This window comes from Schistocerca piceifrons, chromosome 2, assembly GCF_021461385.2.
Source record: "Schistocerca piceifrons isolate TAMUIC-IGC-003096 chromosome 2, iqSchPice1.1, whole genome shotgun sequence".
NCBI lineage: Eukaryota > Metazoa > Arthropoda > Insecta > Orthoptera > Acrididae > Schistocerca > Schistocerca piceifrons.
In genome coordinates, this window is record NC_060139.1 from 496,201,596 (window position 1) to 496,224,523 (window position 22,928).

Consider the following 22,928-nt stretch of genomic DNA (forward strand, 5'->3'; position numbering starts at 1 on the left):
CTTAAATGTGAAATATCACAGTATCTATGACCATTAATGAAATGACGGACACTTCACCGCGAAGCTGACATACGCAGCTGTAAGCAACGTAAAAATCAGCTTTTTTAGCGACTAGTTTCTGTAAAATATTTTGAGAAAGATTATAGGGCGCGCGTCTCCATCTGCACAGCGCGTCGACAACCGGTGCGCCGAAAGCGGTCAGAGGATGTCTCGTTCATTTCGGCTCGCCGGTAGGCGGGACCGCACAAGTCGGCGCCGCTACCCGGCTGCCATTATGTGCTACATCATTAGATAACAAGGGGGTGTTTTCGGCGCTGATTGAAGCCACCTCGCGCTGACGCCCGCTACGCGTGTAACCCGATTTCTTTCTGTGCGCAGGCCGCGTCGACTCTGGCAGCGGTTTGCAGGACTACGCGCCTGTGCATTTGAACGAAGTTGCTTTGTTCAGCAGCAGATGGCAGTCCAGCGACTGCAGCGCCTCTCTCAGCAGCTCCGCGCAACCTCAATGTGGGACAGCCTACGCAGTGTCGCGTCATATTCTTCAGGACAGCGTAAGACGGCGCACCTGTAATCACCACGCTGTCGACATCAGTAAGACAGTAAACGCAGCTGAAGGTAGGTAGCTGCTTCAGGCTATTCACCGCTAATCAACGTAACAAAGCAAACTACTCAGTTTGTCTAAAACCAACGCCCATAAAGATTTTAGCAGCCACGGTACTGGTAACAGTTTTTATATAATTTTGTTTTTGCTTTGAATGTAAAAACGTACTTGCAGCAATAAATATTAACTTTGCAATGGATTCTCATCGTTCTATTTGTGTTTTAAAATTCTTTTAATGTATTCCTTCGCTTTTCACTGCTGTGGCTGGAATTTCTGATGTGACCTTGCTCCACAATTTATAGTTTACAGCGATTTGTCGGAAAAATATGAGCAATGAAATTTCTTTTCTGTCTCCAAATGTTCTTCTGTCTCCTAAGAAAGTTATTTTCTTTGCAGGTACAGCTGACTTATATTACGTAAGTTATTCTAATATTTTCTTAATTATAACATTAATGGTTAATGAATTTTCCCCGTGTGCATCCCAAATATTAGACTAGCATGTTCAGCTCAATGTCAAATACTTGCGTGCAAAAGTATAACGTTGTCTGCACAAAGAGTGTTAATAAGTTAAGTACACAAACAGTAACTTGTTTATAAATAATGTCTTTGTTTCTCTCTTAAGATATGCAGAGGATGTGAAGCTGAGCTTTGGCAAACGATCCATTGTCCCACCACTTCTTGTTTCATGTTATAGTTTTTTTTGTGATTTGAAAGTTACAATATATATATGGTATGGTTATATACACCGACGTAACCCACATAAGACTCGATGAAATAATCTTATATCTTTTTCAGGAATATTTCTTAAATTCCTAATACTTATTATTCAACTGTCACCATATCAGAAGATCGATATAACTGAAAAATTTTAAACAGTTAGCTCTCTTCGAAAAAAATTTAATTTTAATTGTGTCATCTGTAGAAAATTTTGCTGGGGATGGAAGGTGACTATATTCTATAACTGGCGTTTTCGAAACACGTGGGTTGTTTAGTTTTGAGAGATTTCTTGCCATAAGAATTAAATTTTATATGTGACACTAAAAAATTATTATATTCAAGAGGATTGATGGTTATCCAATCAATAAAAGATTAAAAATTGTGCTCCAGATTAAAGAGGGGTGAGCAGCAAGTGCCCCCTCTTGCAGCCCCTCCACTGTTGCGAATACCTATGCCAGCTATGTGTTTCTTTGAGTACCCATAGTCACTAATGATAACTCTTTGTTTTTCAGTCACTTATAATAATTCTGCTATCAGTACGTTACTTAATTTAACATTTCAGTGTATAGAAACTGAAAATTTGGATAGGCGACAGTGTAAGAAAGAAAGAAAGAAAAGGATTCTGTTGTGGAAGGAAAGTCATTTAGAAACAATCTTATAAATACTGTGGACATATACTAAAAACGCTACTCTACTTACATTTTAGAATTTTAACGTAGTTGATGATGCCATAAAGTAATCAGTAATTTCATGAGTTTTATGAATCAGTTTTTCAATTATGTGTATTTTTACAAAGATGAAATAAAATTACAATTCTATTGCGTTTGTGCAAACTTCGTGTAAGATGGTCAGCACTCACAAAATAATCAGTAATATATTACACTTAATTGTCTGGCACATTCTGCTTCTGCCTGATGATTTCTTGGTTGTACATGCGATGAAAACTACTGGTGTGGACTCGAAAAAGCCAAGTGCGAAAAGCAGCATATTAGAGTTTAACGCTCCATCGATGAGCACAATTTCGCATTGGCCAAGAATGGGTCAGGGAACTAGTAGTGGCTTTCTCGGTGACCCGTCGTTGCGTTCACCTGAAATTGATTTAAGGAAGCCACTGAAAATCTAAATCAGTTATCCTAGTCGGGAATTACAAGCCTTTCTCCTCCCAACAAAGCTCCTGCATGGCAGATATCCAGGATGCCCCAGAAGGAACGGCCATTAATGGGGAATATGGCAGCAACGATCATTCAGAGTAAAAACGCCTATGAAACATGGGCTCTAAAATTCATACCTTGAGAGCTGTGACCACTTCTTCAACTTCTATACTGCGAAACAAATCTCTTCTACAACAAGGTCTTAGCTTTCCCTGTTTTGAAAGGTGATAGATAGTATAGACCAAAACAAGCAAAGTATGTCCAGTAAACATGGACTAGAAAATGCATACCTTAAAATCTATGAGCACTTGTTAATCTTCGCTACTGTGAAACACATCTCTTGTACTGAGCAAGTGATCATAACTCTTAAGTGTGCATTTTAGAGCCCCTGTTTAATAGGCAATTTTTTCTTGTTTTGGTCGATATTTCCAAAGTACTGTAAGCAAAGAGCTTGCAGATGAAGAGATTTGTTTCACAGCATCGAAGATGAAGCATTCATTTCCATTTTACTAGACGTTTTGCCTCGAATGATCGTTCCTGTAATATCTCTGAATATTGACCATCCTTCTGCAACACCTTATAGTCACGTTAGCGGCTTCTGGGAGAGCATTATTGTGTTAAAGCTATACTTACAGCCTCTTTTTAATTCAGTTGTGCGCACCGAGCATCGGAATTGTTTGCAACATATGTGAAGCATCTCGTAATTAACGAATAAGTCGCGGATAGAGATAATCGATTCTGTACATGAGATAAACAGAGATGCACAAACGTCAGCTGATTTTTGTGGTTTTCAATTAGAGCGTGCAGTACCTTTAGAATGGAAGTGGACAGTATAGATTGAACGGTAGCAAATAATGACATGTGCCAAGACGCAGAATGACTGAAGTTTTCAGGAGATCATCATATAAGTTGGATTATTTTTACAAACGTGACAAATTGTTCTCTTCGAAATCGCACTCTCCGAAACGGTGCAGATATTATGTTACTTTGGGCTTACCGAGCTAGCTGGGCATTAACAGACTAGATTCGCTTCGGGAGAAACAGCAATCCAATCTGCGTTTGGTCATTCTGATTTAGGTTTCCGTGGTTTCCTTAAGGCGCTTGTGGCGGATCTCAGATCGGCTCTACGAAAAGGACACAATAAATTTCCTTTCGTATTATTGTCCAATTCAGGCTAGTGCACAACCTCTTCGGGTTTCTAAACAAAAATTTTCTCTCAGTGAGCTGTAGATGAAGCTTTGATTTGTTAAGTAACCGTGCCGGAGTAAATATGTTTTACGTTGTTTAATGACTTGTTGTTGCCAGATTTATACTAGTGTCCTTTGTCTTTACAATGTCTATCGTATTCCTCATCGCGTTGGATATTTCGAGAATCGCTTGATAATAAACAGAGCCGAAATGTTCTGACATCACACGGACGAATGGTGATATAAAGAAACATTCATTTTAATGGGATATTAACACACGACGGCGGCAAGACTGTTTTAACCTTCGAAATGATTACTGTTGAGCCGTGCACTTAATGCAATGTCCTCGTGATAACGAATAACAACGCTATGGCTACGAAATGTGCATCTGTCTATTAATGAGAGGACTTAAAAAAGTAAGTTACACATTATTATGACAGCGCAAGTGTGTTTATATATATATGTGGATATCTGGATACACAGAATGCGACAGGAACTGTATGAAAATATTGAACCCATATCGAGCGAGATACGGAAGAGAAGGTTACAATTTGTTGGGCACATCATGAGAATGGACAAGGAGAGGTTGAATAAGAAGACATCGAATGCAACATGTCATACGGGAAACAACTGGGTGAAGGAGGTCAGAGATGACTGGAAGGCTGTAGGAATAAAAGAAAGGAATCTGCAGGCAGTAGTACAGGACAGAGAGAATTACAAAGGGTTGGTGGATGGTCATAGGTGGCCAAAATCAAAATTATCTTAACAGAAGAAGAAAGAAATAGAAGAAGCGAGAGAATGAAGAGTGATTGGGAAGAAAGAAGACGTGCAAAACAAGCCACACGTGATCCTGAAGGGTCCTAACGAAGCAGAAGAAAAAAAAATTATGTACAGGGTGTACATAAATGCTGGGAACATTTTCGGTTATTTATTGCACAAGAACCAAACATTGCACAGATATCATACATATGTTATTTTGAAGAAAAACCCTGGAAATTATTTTCACGTATTCCGCCACAGCGTAGTTTGATAATTTGTCTATAGTCAGCGATAGCCGCAAACATGGCGATTTCAGGTGCGGGGCGAGCTTTCTGTGTGTTGAAGTGGCCTCCCCGATCGCCAGATCTCACTCCTTGCGACTTTTTACAGCTCCAAAAACAAAAAAAAAAAAAAACCTTTCAGAGTTTCTCTTCAAATTGCAATATTATGTATGACATCTGAACAATGTTTAGTTCTTGTGAAATAAATAGTTGAAAGTGTTCCCGGACAATATGTACACCCTTTACGGGTAGTCCATTGATAGTGACCGGGCCAAATATCTCACGAAATAAGCATCAAACGAAAAAACTACAAAGAACGAAACTCGTCTAGCTAGAAGGGGGAAACCAGATAACGCTATGGTTGGCCCGATAGATGGCACTGTCGTAGGTCAAACGGCTATCAACTGCGTTTTTTTTTTTTAAAATAGGAACCCCCGTTTTTTTTTATTACATATTCGTGTAGTACGTAAAGAAATATGAATGTTTTAGTTGGACCACTTTTTTCGCTTTGTAGTAGATGGCGCTGTAATAGTCACAAACGTATAAGTACGTGGTATCACGTAACATTCCGCCAGTGCGGACGGTATTTGCTTCGTGATACATTACCCCTGTTAAAATGGACCGTTTACCAATTGCAGAAAAGGTCGATATCGTGTTGATGTATGGCTATTGTGATCAAAATGCCCAACGGGCATGTGCTATGTATACTGCTCGGTATCCCGGACAAAATCATCAAGTGTCCGGACCCTTCGCCGGATAGGTACGTTATTTAAGGAAACAGGAAGTGTTCAGCCACATATGAAACGTCAACCACGACCTGCAACAAATGATGATGCCCAAGTAGGTGTTTTAGCTGCTGTCGCAGCTAATCCGCACATCAGTAGCAGACAAATTGCGCGAGAATCGGGAATCTCAAAAACGTCGGTGTTGAGAATGCATCGATTGCCCCCGTATCATATTTCTATGCACCAGGAATTGCATGGCGACGACTTTGAACGTCGTGTACAGTTCTGCCACAGGGCACAAGACAAATTATGCGACGATGACAGATTTTTTGCACGCGTTCTATTTAGCGACGAAGCGTCATTCATCAACAGCGGTAACGAAAACCGGCATAATATGCACTATTGGGCAACGGAAAATCCACGATGGCTGCGACAAGTGGAACATCAGCGACCTTGGCGGGTTAATGTATGGTGCGGCATTATGGGAGGAAGTATATTTGGCCCCCATATAGTCGATGGCAATCTAAATTGTGCAACGTATGCTGATTTACTACGTAATGTTCTACCGATGTTACTACAAGATGTTCCACTGCATGACAGAATGGCGATGTACTTCCAACATGATGGATGTCCGGCACATAGCTCGCGTGTGGTTGAAGCGGTATTGACAGGTGGATTGGTCGTCGAAGCAACATACCATGGCCCGCACGTTCTCCGGATCTGATGTCCCCGTATTTCTTTCTGTGGGCAAAGTTGAAGGATATTTGCTATCGTGATCCACCGATAACGCCTGACAACACGCATAGCGCATTCTCAATGCATCTGCGAACATTACGAAAGGCGAACTACTCGCTGCTGAGAGGAATGTCGTTACACGTATTGCCAAATGAATTGAGGATGACGGACATCATTTTGAGCATTTATTGCATTAATGTGGTATTTACGGGTAATGATAAGTTCACAAAGGTACATGCATCACAATGGAACAACCGAAATAAAATCTTCAAACGTACCTACGTTCTATATTTTAATTTAAAAAACCTACCTGTTACCAATTGTTCGTCTAAAATTGTGAGCCATATGTTTGTGACTATTACAGCGCCATATATCACAAAGCCAAAAAAGTGGTCCAACTAAAATATTCATATTTCTTTACGTACTACACGAATATGTAATAAAAAATGGGGGTTTCTATTTTAAAAAACCGCAGTTGATATCCGTTCGATGCATGGCAGCGCCATCTAGCGGGACAACCGTAGCGCCATCTGGTTTCCCCCTTCAAGATAGACAAGTTTCGTTCTTTGTAGTTTTTTCGTTTGACGCTTATTTCGTGAGATATTTGGCGCCGTCACGATCAATGGACCACCCTGTACATATATATATGCTGTCTTACACTTCAACGTGACACTGATATCTGTCAATAGTTTTGAACGTGCTCACCAAGTCGCTGTTAACAACGGTCGAAATGTTCCTCAACCACAGAAATCTTCGTCATGTTCACAGATGTATTCGAGAACCGCTGTATGAACGCCGTCATCGTTGGGAAACTCCTTCCCCTCTGTTGTTCTTCCTCGCCTGCCTGAAAACTGCCGTCTGTGGTCACATTTGTTTGTAGCGTGATACTGGGTAATGATTTACGGAGGAGGTTCCGAGGAACCACCCATGGACTAATGGTGGCTCTATAAGTCCCATCAAGCCTACCGTCGACCACGTCAAATGCAAAAAAAAGAACCAACCGATTTGCTCCATTTGCCTAAGCAGGTGGAAGATAAGCAGGAGGAAGTGTGTAATATTCATACTTTGACCCTGTACTGCAGTACTGTGACACTATGACGATCCTTCTGATGGGTACACAAGTGGTTCCTAGCCCAAGGTCTATCTAAAATACTTGATACTATCGTTTTATCACCAATAGAATATGAGCACCGAAAAATCCCGTTTTTATGTGAGGCATTTTGGAACATATTCCTAAGCATGATGTCACATTCATATCGATTCATGGAGCAGAAATTAGAAAATGTGACACAATTTATCTACATCATTAATATTATTTAATAACATTACTAGCTCCAAGACACTTCGCACTAAGAAATTCAACAACAACCCATCCACTAATGAAAATCTTCACCAATTCCGTTTGAGCGCAAAATAACAGAATAACTGTATAGGGCGTTACAACAAAGTCAATGGTAAATTAAGGAATAAAACAAGAGAACAGTTGCACACTGAAATTACGTGTCATTCGTAGATAACTGCTGTGTCACATACTGACAAACAGTTAGTATGTAATGCTAATGTCAGTGCCTGTGAATCATTTGAAACAGAACAATCACAGCTGTATAGTAACGATTACAGTCTGAAGGTCAAATATTTCATTTACTTTCAATCAAATTAATAATCTGATGACACTGACAACTCAGTGTGTGAATGGCGCAGGTCCTTAAGCAGGATAATAAATGAGCATTGATAATAACATAAGTACCGTAGCTGTTACAGCTGCAATCGAAAATAAGAAATGTAAAATTAAAAACACCTTCAGCCGTCTATATTTTGAGTTTTTAAATGAGCACGCCACCAGTTGACTATATTGTTGTTTATTTAATTACGTCCCAGGTTTCGGCTTTTTATGCCACTTTCAAATGACTGAGTTTATGTCTTTAACGCATATTGTAGGACATAAATGCAGTCACTTCGTAATTAAACAAACAACAATACAGTCAAATGGCGGTGTGTTCATTTAAAAATTATTGTATGATTGTTCCTTACCAATATCAAAAAGATATTTTGAGTTTAATTTATCTGTGCGACCATTTTTAGCGTCTCACTGTGCCATCTTGAGGCCCCTGTGTAAAGACAACAATAATAATGACAGTGTAAACTACATAATAAAAGGGGGCGATGTAGAATTTAAGAAATCAGTTATATGCAGTGATAATATGTAGTAAACATTTAACAGAAACCAAACTGTATGGGGTTTGACAACAGTCAATGACAAATTAAGGAATAAAACGAGAGAACAGTTGCTCACTGTATTAATATAAATTAGGAATATATATATATATATATATATATATATATAATGTAATATTAAACATGTACTATTAAAGTGAACCTAATAACCAGAGGTCAAAATTATGTCTCATATATATATATATATATATATATATATATATATATATATATATCCCATGTAATATTAAAGTGAACCTATTAACCAGAGGTCAAAATTATGTGTCATTCATACTGTGTCACATACTGACAAACAGTTAGTATGTAATTCTAATGTCAATGCCCGTGAACCATTTGAAACAAAACAATCACAGCTGTATAGTGATTAGTACAATCTGAAGGTCAAATATTTATTTATATGTTGTCATATAATAGTAAAATATAAAACCATTTAATGGAGGCCAAACCTACTTTAACTACCTTATCACCATGTATCATATACTAATAAAAAGTAATAAAAACAAGAATTGATGTTATGTTAAAATAATATATCAGTCATAGATTCATAAGTGCTACCTATTTAATAAAATTTTTTAATGAAACAAACTGTGTAGCTAATGAAATACTTTTTAAAGAATTCCCACTACACAGGAAGTGTTAAAATATCATATGCAAGAGGTCCTAACCAACAATGTCAAGAAGTGGGATGTCTGCTTATAGGCAGCCATGTGGCTAGGTTATACAGGGTAAGACACTAACTATTGCCACCTAGAATAACTCCGAAAGTACTGTATGATAGTAGCTGAAATGTTTGTCATACAAATGGTGCATGGGACAACGGGGGCCATAATATGACGTTGGTTTTTTGTTGCTAGATCGGGTCACGTCAGAGATATGAAGCTCAACTTTGTGTTTTTTAAATGGTATGCTATAGTTTGGTACTTATTTTCTGATAGCGGCTATCGAGACGAATCCAATCATGTGTAACACTAATGTCTTTGAATGTCAACGAAAGTAAAAAAGGTGGCATGAACGTCCATTTACAAAAGATGTTCGAAGTGACGACCATTGGTATCAATGCAGTGCTGCAATCTTCTTATGACGGATTGAGTGGTATTCCTTATCACTTCGGCATTTATCGAAGCACATTCTCTGACAATTCTCTCTAGTATATCGTGCAAATAGTAAATATTCGCCGAATACGGTATCCATGTAAAGTGTCATTGACATGTAAACACCATTCGACAGTTTCGCAATACAACACTAATAGGAACGGCAAGGCTAGTATCGTCGAATCAAGCGAATATGAATCATGTATTCCTTCAAGAACAAGTCGATATGCTTTTCATTTATGGAGAATACCAACGAAATTTAGTGAGAGTTAGAGACTTATACACTGAAAGATATCCTCAACGTACTCACCCTACACCTTATACATTTAAATATGTGTATGATAAATTGAGAACAATTGGATCTTTAACGCATCAGAAACATACCCGGTAAAGGAAAGTTGCTAACGAGGAAACGGAAAATGGTAGTCTTGCCACTGTGGTTCGAGATCCTTGCTAGTTTGCATCAAATCGCAAGGAAATCTGGCATGAGCCAGAGTATTGTTGTTCGTGTTCTGCATCGCCATGCATAACATCCTTACCACATCAGTCTCCACCAAGAATTAACTGGTACAGATTGCATGCGTCGCATTGAATTCTGCCGATGGGCTCAATTCAGATTCAGAAGGATGTCACATTTATTAATATGATTTTATTTACTGAAAAAGCTACATTCACGAACCATGGAAATGTTAATTTGTGTAGCATACATCATTGGGCAACTGAAAATCCATGTTGTCTACTGCAAGTTGCACACCAAAAACCGTGGTCGGTGAATGTGTGGTGTGGGATTCTGGAGGACAGAATTTTAGGCCCCTATTTCATCGGAGGAAATCTTAATGGTAGGAAGTGCAACACATTCCTGCAAGAAACATTAGGTCTGTTGGAAGAAATACCTTTAGGAACAAGGGCCAGGATATGGTATCAACACGATGGGTGTCCGGCACATTTTTCGCTGATGGCTAGAAATGAGTTGCAGAGACAATTCCTAAATCGTTGGATTGGATGCGGAGGAGATGTGTCGTGGCCGGCTCGTTCGCCAGACTTTGACACCTCTGGATTTTTTCCTGTTGGGATTCGTAGAGGACATTGTTTATAAAGACGTTCCGACTACACCTGAAGATATGCGAGAGAGAACTGTCAAAGGGTGTGCTTCGATAAGTGCCAGTGCGAGAAGGAATACCATTCAGTCTATGATAAGAAGATTTCAGCACTACATTGATACCAATGGTCATCACTTTCAACACCTTCTGTAAATGGACGTTCATGCCACCTTTGTGACCTTCGTTGACCGTCAAAGACCTTACTGTTACACATCACTGGATTCGTCTCGATAGCGACTATCAGAAAATGACTACCAAACTACAGCATCCCATTTAAAAAAACTAAGTTGACCTTCATTTCTCAGAAGACCGCACCTAGCAACAAAAAATCAATATCATATTATGGCCCCTGTGGTCCCATGCAACTTTTGTCCGACAAAATTTTCAGTTCCAACCATACTTCCGGATTTATTCTAGGTGTCAATAGTTAGTGACTCACTCTGTATAGCGACTTGTAAACTATGAATTAGGTCTAAAGAAATGTACTGGAATATATACACAATATATCAGATAAACACTCAATTCAATCAGAAAACCAAAGACACGTTCCTCTATATTACATGTAGCTCTTATACAAGGTAAGGGAGAGGACAGCGTCACCTATGACAAGAAAAACAAACAGGTAAAGTGGACCAAAAATAAAGAACGAATTCACTTGTCGCATAGTAAATACTGAGTTATGATGGTGAAGTTACCAATATGCTATTAACGCAAATGTCATGACGTAAGTATCCATAGATGTGCTACAGAATCATATATATGTAATTACCCTGTTGTCATTTACCCAAAATGTGTAAGCAACAAGTCAAGAGGCAATGTAGATAAAGGTGGTCAAACGATTGTATCTAGTAGATGTAAAAATATATGCAGGGAATATGGAGGTCTTAAACCAGTTCGTATAAAATCAAGAATTATGTAGAAACATCTATATGTCTTGTAAATTATAGATTGCAGTGATAAGTCGTCCTTTTTAAATTTTATTGTGCAGATCTAGATTTCAGCTAGAAACTAGCCATTCTCAATGCACTAAAGCCCACATGTGTCAATGTTGTGAATAAAAATAGGTGGTTAACCCTGTCGAATGCCACTGAGAAATCAATAAAAGCGAGGCCTCCTTTTGCAGATGCTGTTGAAAAGATGACAATGGCACCCCTATTTCCACAAGCAGCTTTAAAAGTTTTCCTCCTACTATATTTTCCGTTAGTGTTCTCATTCTTTCTTTCAGAACATGCGCACTTATTTTGTAATCAGAGTTCATCAAACATGTCGGTCTCCCGTTGCTGTGGCCTTCACTTTTGTCTTTCTGCCCTTTGCTATTAATACAGTTACACTTCCTTTGAACTCGTGTGGAAGTCACTAATTCAGAGCTTCATTTATCACATCCGTAAATTGATTACCTATTAGAGGCCAGAATTCTCGATAGAACTCAAAAGGAAAGCCATCAGGTCCTGGTGACTAATGGGTTGGCGAAGAATTAATTTGCTAAACACCTCCTCGCTGGTTATCACAGTTGTGAAAAACCTGTTGTCCTCTTCAGTTATGGCGTCATCTACACCTGACAGTACACTGTTGCCTTCCACTCAGTGGTAGTCCACAAAACTTGGACTTGAGTGATACAATGAAGAGTGTTCTTCCATCTTGGTTGTTTTGATTGTAGATTTAATTTTTAATTACTCCAGGTGCTTACTTTGAATACTTATGAATTTAGCTTTGATATTTTTCTGTTATTTAAAAGCTCTTCAGATATTTGCTGGTCAAAAATTTCCCTTAAAATGGCATAGCGGAACTAAACGGTATTGCGAAACAACCTCTCTCTCTCGTTGTCTCTTTCTCAAACAACAAGGGCTGACCTCAATTTCTTTCTAGCACATAAGGTCCATCACTCGATGCTATATTTATGTTATACCCCTTCTATTTGTCTAACAAGAATATCCTGTAACACCACATTGATATTCTGTTTCCATAAAGGGCGACGACAATATGTTCCTTGCCTTTTGAGTCTAATGTAGCATTTCACTGCGAGGTTGTCCGAGGAGGCACTGGGATAATTTCAATTCCACTGATTTCATTAGTTTGGTGCATAAGTTCGTTGAGTTTTTGTTTTGCATGTTGGTATTCCGCTGTATTTGGGTTTATTTATCGATTGTCATTCTTTGTTTGTAGTTTACTGTTGCTATTTGAGATTACGTGTTGTCATTTTGTCATCTGGAGATAGTGAGTGAGGTTGTGGACGCTAGAAAATGGAGTGCCAAGTGGAGAAATCGGAACATTTCTGGCATATTCTTATATTCGAGCTAAGTAGAGGTGTGAAAGCAGCGGATGCTGCCACACACATTTGCACCGTGTATAGGGATAATGCCACTGGACAGATCACGGCAAGAAAATGGTTTTCTCGTTTTAAACAGGATCGTTTTGACATTAGTAACTGTCCATGTTCAGAAAGACCTTCGGTGTTTGATGAAGATCGTTTAAAAGCATTAATCCACAATGATTCAAGTCAGTGTATTCGAGAGCTGGCAGATGTGATGAACTGTTACCATTCCACCATCGAGCGATATTTGAATTTTCTCAAAAATCTCTGAGTGTCCAAAAATTCGTATTTATGTTTCATATGGCTCGACTGTCTCCACATCTTGTTCCGTTTGAGCCTCTTGGATGTCCATGCAATCCATTCCTTTTTCTGAGACAGAGCTGCCTAATTCCGTTTCAGTTCTGTCGTCCTAATTTGAGACGTCAGGCGTCGCCTGTATTTCTCTACTAATGTCATCCGCTTCACTTCCCCTTCCAAATACTCTCCGAGTCAATCTGTCGAATATTTTTCTAGTATTCTTTCATTTTCCGTTAGAGGTCTTCATTTTTCTCTTAATGCAGGATTCAATCATTCCGCTGCTGAATGTGCCACTCTCCTCTTCTTGCTTTTCTTCGAAGTTTTCTTCGGCGACCTAGAAGGAGATGAATTTCGTGTCCTTTCAGAAGATGTTGCAGATGACCCAGCGGTCATAATTTTCCCCTTATTTCTAACGAAAGGCCTCTTGTCATGTTCCATAGCTATGCATTGGTTTGCAGCTTTGTCCAATTTCCGATTTCTTTCGAGACATTCCCCGAGTCCGTAATACACTAAAAAAATTAAAAATAAGAAAATGGTCGGCGCAGCATGATGGAGTTATCCGAATGGGATGGAAACCGCTAGATGTGATTTACAAGTAAACACAAACAAATGATTACAGTTTCAGAAAAAATGGATGATATGTTCTAGAGCAAGAGCTTCACAAACTAGGCAAGTCAACAACTCGTTGGTCCACAGTTGTCCCCTATTCAAGCAGTTATTCAGCTTTGCATTGATTGATAAAGTTGTTGGATGCCCTCCTCAGCGATATCGTGCCGATTGGTGCTTTAGATTGTCAAATTTCAGAGGTAGTCGGAGCGTCCTGCTCCTAATACTCCCAAAGTTCTCAACTGGGGAGAGATCCGGCGACCTTGCTGGCCAAGATAGGGTTTGACAAGCACGGAGACAAGCCATAGAAAGTCTCACTGTGTGTGGGCTGCCATGTTGGTTTGCCATGAAGTGCAATAAAATGGGGCGTAGAATATGGTCGACGTACCGCTATGCTTGCAAGAGTGTCACGGATGACAACCAAAGGAGTCCTGCTGTGAAAAGAAAAGGCACCCCAGACCATCATCCCTGACTGTTGGGCCATATGGTGGGCGACAGTCAGATTGATATTGCAGTGCTCTTGGGACGTCTCCAGACACTTCGCCGTCGGTCATCGAGGATCAGTTCCATGTGGAACTCATCACAGAAGACAGCTCTACAACCTGCCAATGAGACACGATACTGAATGTGCCCAACGCAACTGCAGATGGACTTGTGATGTACAAAGATCAGTGTTAGTCGGTGCATAGGATGCCGTGAGGTCAACCCCCTTTCTCTGAGCCGCCTAGTGGTCAATAGGCACCAGTTGCACGTCAGATCGATGATAATGACGAATCTGGGGCTCTAAGTGAGTCTCTGACGATTACTGGGTCCCCAGATCTGTTGTTTCTCTTGGTTGACCACTTTCATCTTGCCACTGTGTTCGGCCATGGTTCACCCACTGCTCGGTCCTCATGTTCTATCCCCTCTACGTCGACTGCTTCCTTCTTGAAACTGTGTTTGGGTATGGTTCACCCATTCCTGCCAACACTGTCGAATCGTGACATCGATCATATTTAAACGTCGAGTGATTTACCGATTATTCCAATCAGCTTCTTTGAGCCCAACTACATGGCCTTACTCAAATCCTGACATCTGCGCATATTCTTCGGAGGCCTGTCTGTGAGGCATACTGTCCAACTAAGTATACAGAATGAAATTTGCAAAGACTTAATGCCCAGTTATCGACACATTCCCTGTTTACCATCCTTGCAAACTGTGCAGTGAAATTGCACTGAAGTGTCACATATTTATCCATTGGTCGCCAAAGTTTACAGTTTTCCATTTTCTTGTTCTACCCGTATCAATATCAATTTGTCACCAATTTGTTTTTTTGTTTTTTTTGTTTTGTTTTTAATAGAGTGTATGTACAGTAGCAGTTTCCTTCATACAAACATCTTTCGTACCTCGTGGTGTTGAACTCACTCCCGCACTGGTGTCATTAGTTCCCTCTTTTGCTGCCTTGTATTCCTCAAACTGTCATTTCTGGTTTCTTAGTGATGCTTTCCTCCCGTGGAACTGAATCATGAACACACGGAAACTACAGGACGGCTGGGCCTGTATACTCGTCACACAGCAACTCCTTCTTGGACATTCTGTGCGAATTTGCTCTGAGGAACTACATACTGCCTAAATCTTCAGTTGCCCATCATACGCAGTGTGTTGGGGGTATAAGTCCAGATATTGTGATCATTGGTACCTCAATATGTACTCACTTTAGTGTGTTAGCTGTTTTTTTTTCTGCATCTAACAGTCTTTCTGTAAACATGTCACATAATTTACTGCCTGGTGTTTTCTTCACGAACTGGACTACTAAGTGGATTACACCTGTAAGTGTTGACGAACCATTTTGCATCCACGCCACCATACTGCAATGCCTGACCTGCTGCTCAGGACAAAATGTACATTAATGACTTACACTTGCCGCCTTTACTTGGAGGTACCAAGCAACCTAAAACATACTGGTCCTAATAATTATAATTATTACGCTGCAAATAAAGTAAATAGTGATGCAACATTGTTCAGTACAGTGTCCTCAGTCACCAATAAAAATATCTGCATTTATACTCCTAACACCCTCTATAATAAGTGCACGATAGCTGCAAAAATATTGACATTTGAGAGGATATGTTTCTGCTGTTTTGTCTTAGTTTGTCTAACGCCATTCAAGTTGGGAAACATATGAGCTTCTGACTATCTTTCTGCCACATTTGATAGTATTCTATTGTAAAGTCATAAGGCAATATACACTCCTGGAAATGGAAAAAAGAACACATTGACACCGGTGTGTCAGACCCACCATACTTGCTCCGGACACTGCGAGAGGGCTGTACAAGCAATGATCACACGCACGGCACAGCGGACACACCAGGAACCGTGGTGTTGGCCGTCGAATGGCGCTAGCTGTGCAGCATTTGTGCACCGCCGCCGTCAGTGTCAGCCAGTTTGCCGTGGCATACGGAGCTCCATCGCAGTCTTTAACACTGGTAGCATGCCGCGACAGCGTGGACGTGAACCGTATGTGCAGTTGACGGCCTTTAAGCGAGGGCGTATGGTGGGCATGCAGGAGGCCGGGTGGACGTACCACCGAATTGCTCAACACGTGGGGCGTGAGGTCTCCACAGTACATCGATGTTGTCGCCAGTGGTCGGCGGAAGGTGCACGTGCCCGTCGACCTGGGACCGGACCGCAGCGACGCACGGATGCACGCCAAGACCGTAGGATCCTACGCAGTGCCGTAGGGGACCGCACCGCCACTTCCCAGCAAATTAGGGACACTGTTGCTCCTGGGGTATCGGCGAGGACCATTTGCAACCGTCTCCATGAAGCTGGGCTACGGTCCCGCACACCGTTAGGCCGTCTTCCGCTCACGCCCCAACATCGTGCAGCCCGCCTCCAGTGGTGTCGCGACAGGCGTGAATGGAGGGACGAATGGAGACGTGTCGTCTTCAGCGATGAGAGTCGCTTCTGCCTTGGTGCCAATGATGATCGTATGCGTGTTTGGCGCCGTGCAGGTGAGTGCCACAATCAGGACTGCATACGACCGAGGCACACAGGGCCAACACCCGGCATCATGGTGTGGGGAGCGATCTCCTACACTGGCCGTACACCACTGGCGATCGTCGAGGGGACACTGAATAGTGCACGGTACATCCAAACCGTCATCGAACCCATTGTTCTACCATTCCTAGACCGGCAAGGGAACTTGCTGTTCCAACAGGACAATGCATGTCCGCATGTATCCCGTGCCACCCAACGTGCTCTAGAAGGTGTAAGTCAACTACCCTGGCCAGCAAGATCTCCGGATCTGTCCCCCATTGAGCATGTTTGGGACTGGATGAAGCGTCGTCTCACGCGGTCTGCACGTCCAGCACGAACGCTGGTCCAACTGAGGCGCCAGGTGGAAATTGCATGGCAAGCCGTTCCACAGGACTACATCCAGCATCTCTACGATCGTCTCCATGGGAGAATAGCAGCCTGCATTGCTGCGAAAGGTGGATATACACTGTACTAGTGCCGACATTGTGCATGCTCTGTTGCCTGTGTCTATGTGCCTGTGGTTCTGTCAGTGTGATCATGTGATGTATCTGACCCCAGGAATGTGTCAATAAAGTTTCCCCTTCCTGGGACAATGAATTCACGGTGTTCTTATTTCAATTTCCAGGAGTGTATATTTCTTTCAGCGGATTTTCTAAAGGAAGCTCAAATACTCTGACTAGGAATTCCAAAGCCAGCATGGCTAACTATAACTTCACTGACACAAAGGAATTAACGACAGTAGCTGCCAGTGGACATTGATTTATACCAATGGGGCAAGCTGAAAATTTATGCTCGACCAGGATTCGAACCTGGGTCTCCTCCTTACCAACGCATACACTGACCACTATGCCACCCAGAGACAACGGTCAACACAACTGGCACGGTCTACTGTAGCATGCCTCGCATCAGAACCAAATTCTCAACTTATACCACACACTCGTGATATGGTGCCCCCTGCTCTTTAGCCTCATTACTCACGGCTTCTCGCCGATTCCCCTAAGAGTACGAGCATGGTGTGCATATGCACTGAAGGGATCTTTGGCCATCGTTATTGCAACTGTATAAGTGGTGTCTGTCCTTTCGAACATGTGCACTTCCTGTATTTTTATCAGTGTAAGAAGTTAGCAAAAGCTTCATAGCAAAGATTCATGTTCCAGCTGGAATTCAGAAGACAAACATTTCAATAGCTTTAAGGTAGGTTAGGTTCTTTCCATTAGTTTAAAAACGATTTTATAACTACATGGCACAAAAACATGCGCCCACCTCAAACAAACTTAATTGAACCAAGTATTCGATAAATACACTTTAAGAAAATAAAACGACGCAACATGAAGGAGTTATGCAAACAGGTCACAAACTGATATTCATAAAGGCATGGATAGAAAATACAAATTGTAAACTTTGGTGTCCGATGGATGAATGTGTGATGCTGTAGCGCGATTTCACCGTGCAGCTAGCAAGGATAGTAAACAGGGGACATGTCGATACCAGGGCATAAAGTCTTTGCGAATTTCGTTCCACGTATTCAGTTGGACAGTAACTATGTCTCACAGACAGGTGCATGAACAATATACGCAGATGTCGGCATTTAAAAAGGACGTGTAACTGGGCTCAAAGAAGTCAGTTAGAGTAATTGGTGAATCGCTCGACATATGAGTTGGTTTGATGTTACTACTCGATGTTATTGGCAGGAATGGGTGAACCATGGCCGAACACAGTGTCGTGAAGGAAGCAGCTGAGATAGAGAAGAGGCAATGTGGAGTCTGAGGAATCATTAGAGGGCCCCTCAGAGCCCCATATTCATCATTATCATCGATACAACGTGCAAATGGTGCTTCAGTGACCACAACGAATACTAATAGGCGGCTCACAGAAGGAGGGCTACGCTCATGGCCCCCCATGCACTAACAAAAACACCTGTATACTGGAAGCCCAATTAAAGTGGCGTCGGGCATGTTCTGCCTGGAATCTCGTTGGCAGAAGTAGAATTGTCTTCAGTAATGACTTTCGATGCGAGCTGAGCTCCGATGAACAGCGAAAACGTATCTGGAGATGTCCTGGGTAGAGGTGTGATGTCAACCTCAATGTCACACCATACTGCCCAATAACCAGGACTGATGATCTGGGGTGCTATTATTTTTCATAACAGGGCGCTATGGTTGTCATCTGTGGCACTGTTAGAGCACAGCTATGGTCGACAATATTTTACACCCTGTTTTGTTGCCCTTCCTGGCAAGCCAACCTCGGCTTACATTTTAGCAAAAAATGGTTCAAATGGCTCTGAGCACTATGGGACTTAACTTCCGAGGTCATCAGTCCCCTGGAACTTAGAACTACTTAAACCTAACTAACCTAACCGTAGCGGTCGCGCGGTTTCAGACTGTAGCGCCTAGAGCCGCTCGGTCACTCCGGCCGGCACATTTTAGCAAGATAATGTCTTCCCACACATGGTGACAGTTTCTAGTCTGTGTCTTCACGCTTGCCAAACTGTACCTCAGCCAGCAAGGTTGCAGAACCTCTCCCCAGTTAAAAATGTTTGGATCATTATGGGAAGGGCCCTCCAACGAGCTAGGGATATTGACGATCTAACTTGCCAACTGAACAGAATTTGTCACAATATCCCTCAGGAGAACATCCAACAACTCTGTCAATGAATGCCATCCGGTTAGCTGCTGTCATATGGGCCAGAGGTGGACCAACATCTTATTGACTTGCTCAATATATGAAGCTGTTTCTCTTGAAAAAAAAAAAATTAAAAAAAAATCGTCCAGCTTTTCTGAAACTGTAATCATTTGTTTGTATGTGAATGTAATTCTCATCTACAGATTTCCATGCTATTCAGATAATTCCTTCATGGTGTATCGTTTTTTGTCTTATACTCTATTTTTATCAGTATTTGAGATTTATTCAGTGAGCTCATAAAAGTGGTAGAAATAATCAATTAACTTGGAGCTCACTCAGTAACATGTACTTTATGGTTCTGTTTCAGGACACGTTACGACGTGTCAGCAAGCATGTTGGGTGTATCATTTCCCAAACCGGATGCCCATTTCGATGACCTGTTCCAACCACACCATGGGACCAGACAGAACCACTGGCCATTAGCGACTTCACACTCGAGAATCGATCCAGTCTCCTTTGGGCGAGTTGGGCAACCATACACTGAAGACATGTTCTCGCCATACCAAAAAAATTGGTACCCTGTGTTCATTTCTCCAGCGATTGAAGACGAAGAGACACGGCACGGATTTCTTTCCCATATCAGCGGTAGCGGCTCCGCATTCAGCGGAGAACTGGCCCCAACAGTCTCCAAATTTAGCGACACCATTCAGCCAGGGAATATAGATAGTGCAGCAGAACAAGTGCATGTTAGTTCACTGGATGGCGCTTCTGGAGTCAGTGAAAATCAGTTGACTTCTCCAGTGCAGAAGCTTCATGTCAGTACTCACAACCACCTTCCAGCTGCAGAGGTCACATCTTCTTCTTTCAACCCATTTGCCGAATATGGCCGCTATTCAGTTCATCCACTGGGGACACACCAACAATCTATGGAATACGCGCCAGTAAGGACTATGTCTGATGAATCTGATACTCTGGAAAGCGAGCAGCCGACTGACTTGTCTATGCCAAAGAATGGCCTGCAAAACTTAGACGGGGGAAGTACAGCAGATGAAAATTCATGCCAGAATGCTGATGCATTTCATGACTCTTATTATGGACGCACTGAGTCTCCCATTTGCCAACTAACCTACACACACTTGTCAGATGTATCTAACGACTCAGAGGAAGACTTGGATGAAAACCTGAAAAATCTGCAGACATCTACACCCAGTTTTGCAAAGAAACGATTTGAACAATTAGTGCCACATCAGCTTGCCCTACCATGGATATCTACGCAACCCATAATTGAGAGAGCTAATATATCCATGTTTGATCTTGTGGCCAGTTTTGCACAAATGTTTATGGACCCTTCAGCAATTATTTTATATATTTGCTGGCTACTACGGAATCAATTTTTGGACATGATTGAGTTGTCCCATAAAGTTCCAAAACAGAAACAAAAAATCGTAGAACTGAAAGAAGACAGCTTTTATGTGCACAGTGATGCAACAAGCAGTGCAGAAAATATGGCTGACGAACATATGCAGCCAGAAGGTGAGGAGTTTGAAGTGATTCATGTCAATCCAGATGATGATGATGATGATGATGATGAAAGTGGAGTGGGGAGTGAGCAGCTTCATGTTCAATCACCAACAGTGTGCTCACTGTCTAACCAGCAGCTCCTTGCTGAAGTACCCACAGAGATACAAAGAGCAGAGCAGAATACTCTGCCTCTCCAAAAGCCTATATCTCCCATATCAGCGCTTACAGTGCCATCAGTATCACATTTGGAGTCGAGCACATTATCTATGGATTCGATCATGTCACCTGAGAAAGATACTAAGGCGCTCCTTTTTCTTTCCCGGCCATCATCGTCTCGAAATTCCTGTGCCCAACAGAATTACTATTTCCCGCTCCCTATGCTAAAAGAACAGTCCTATTCTTCACGAGATAAAGATATGAGGCAGCATTTCACAGATGCACCATCAACTCAGCTCCTATTACCAGGCTCAACTACCATATCGGCGGCCCAGAAACGGCCGTATAGGGAAACAGAGGCTATGTGCGAAGCAGCCCATTGCTCAGGTCCTAAACAGTTACGTCGCTCGCTGAGGCTTCAGTCTGTAGCTAAAGAATCTACCTGCACCAGTGTGAAGAGAAACATGCGGCCTCGGAATCATCAGGATCGCCGCAGACCAAAGCCTGCAGATGAGGAAGTACAGTGCATGACACTAACAAGGCCACAGCAGTCGCCCAATCTCGAAGCTGAAGCGAGAAAATGCACACCCGCCACAAGAAAGAGAAGCAGGGAGCCTTGGGACCATAAGGGACTCTTGAGCTTCGTGGCTCAGAATGCTTTCAAACTGCCACGTTATGTTTGGACTGAACGGAAGGAGGGCGAGCAGAGAAAAAGTATGCGCCTTGCAAAGAAAATGCAAAGCAGAAGGTATTTCCTCAGACCAAGATTACATACAAAGAGCTGAAGACTGAAATAAGTATCTGATTCTGAACTATCATATTGAGAATACCTATGACCTTACTCCAGAGTCCTGTTTGGAGGAAGATATCCATAGGTGTGATTTTTTTTGTGCATAAAAATACACAAAATGATGTTTAGGGTGAAAGGATACGTTTGTCAGTGGTATGTTTAATAGTTGATAATGATGTGTAATCGATCTCTCATGAAATAATTCTCTATTGTAGATAAACTTGATGGCATTACAGTATAGTTATCAGTTTGCTCTGGAGTACTGAAGTCAAAATATTAGCTATGCTCCTTTTCTGGTGCCCCAAACCAGAACAATCCTAGCAACAATGTGTGTTTTGGGAACATTAATTCTGTGAACATTCTATTGACAATTTGTCAAAGGACCAGAATTTCACTTATCAAACTTTCCTCAAGCAAGACTTGACTATTGTCTTGTGAGATGATAAATGCAGCGGACACCAAAGTGAACTTTTCAAATGACATTTATTGATGTAGTACTAAAGTAATGTGTGGAATAATAGTAGTTTTTCATTTAAAACCATATTGATAACAGAGAAGACATAATTTGTTGTAAATATGACATTACAATAACATTTATACAATAATATCTACTGCTTAAAAGTTCGTTTTAATTCTTCCTTGCTAGTCAATTACTAGTTGAAAATACTTTGTAAACTAAAAACAGGTGCATAATAGAAACGATATTGTTTGTATATTGTCTTCCTTAGGTAGGAATCCACAAAAACGAATTGAATGTTGTAAATACGTTCATTTAAATGTCAAACAGATGATTTCAGACATGAAAAGTTATATGTTACATTTTAAGCAATCGTCATGTGATTAAAGAAACAAATAGATACCCTTATTGAATGTCATTATATTCTTGATATAGATGCTAAATGCTTTAAAAATTTTTTTTGAAGAAACACAAAGAAAAAAGTTGTCCAATTTTTATTTTTAACCTGTAAAACATTTTAGTGTCAAAGTTGGCAAAGCATTAGAAATTACTCAGTTTATCCTTCCAC

The 22,928-nt window shown here is 41.2% G+C and overlaps 1 protein-coding gene across 2 annotated transcripts; it reads left to right on the forward strand.

The window, feature by feature from the left end:
* Positions 1-500: 500 nt before the first annotated feature.
* LOC124776553 lies at positions 501-22,715 on the forward strand. Of its 2 annotated transcripts, XM_047251588.1 has the most exons (3): positions 532-615; positions 998-1,017; positions 19,804-22,715. In XM_047251588.1, exon 3 carries the CDS (start codon positions 19,829-19,831, stop codon positions 21,896-21,898), a length of 2,070 nt encoding a protein of 689 aa, XP_047107544.1. In that variant the 5' UTR covers positions 532-615; positions 998-1,017; positions 19,804-19,828; the 3' UTR covers positions 21,899-22,715. The 2 variants fall into 2 exon arrangements, with proteins under 2 accessions (XP_047107545.1, XP_047107544.1); XM_047251589.1 differs by lacking the exon at positions 998-1,017 and having other exon boundaries at positions 501-615.
* Positions 22,716-22,928: the final 213 nt, after the last annotated feature.

Excerpts from the sequence above, each read along its gene's own strand:
- LOC124776553 (XM_047251589.1), top strand. The coding sequence starts at position 19,829 with ATGTTGGGTGTATCATTTCCCAAACCGGATGCCCATTTCGATGACCTG.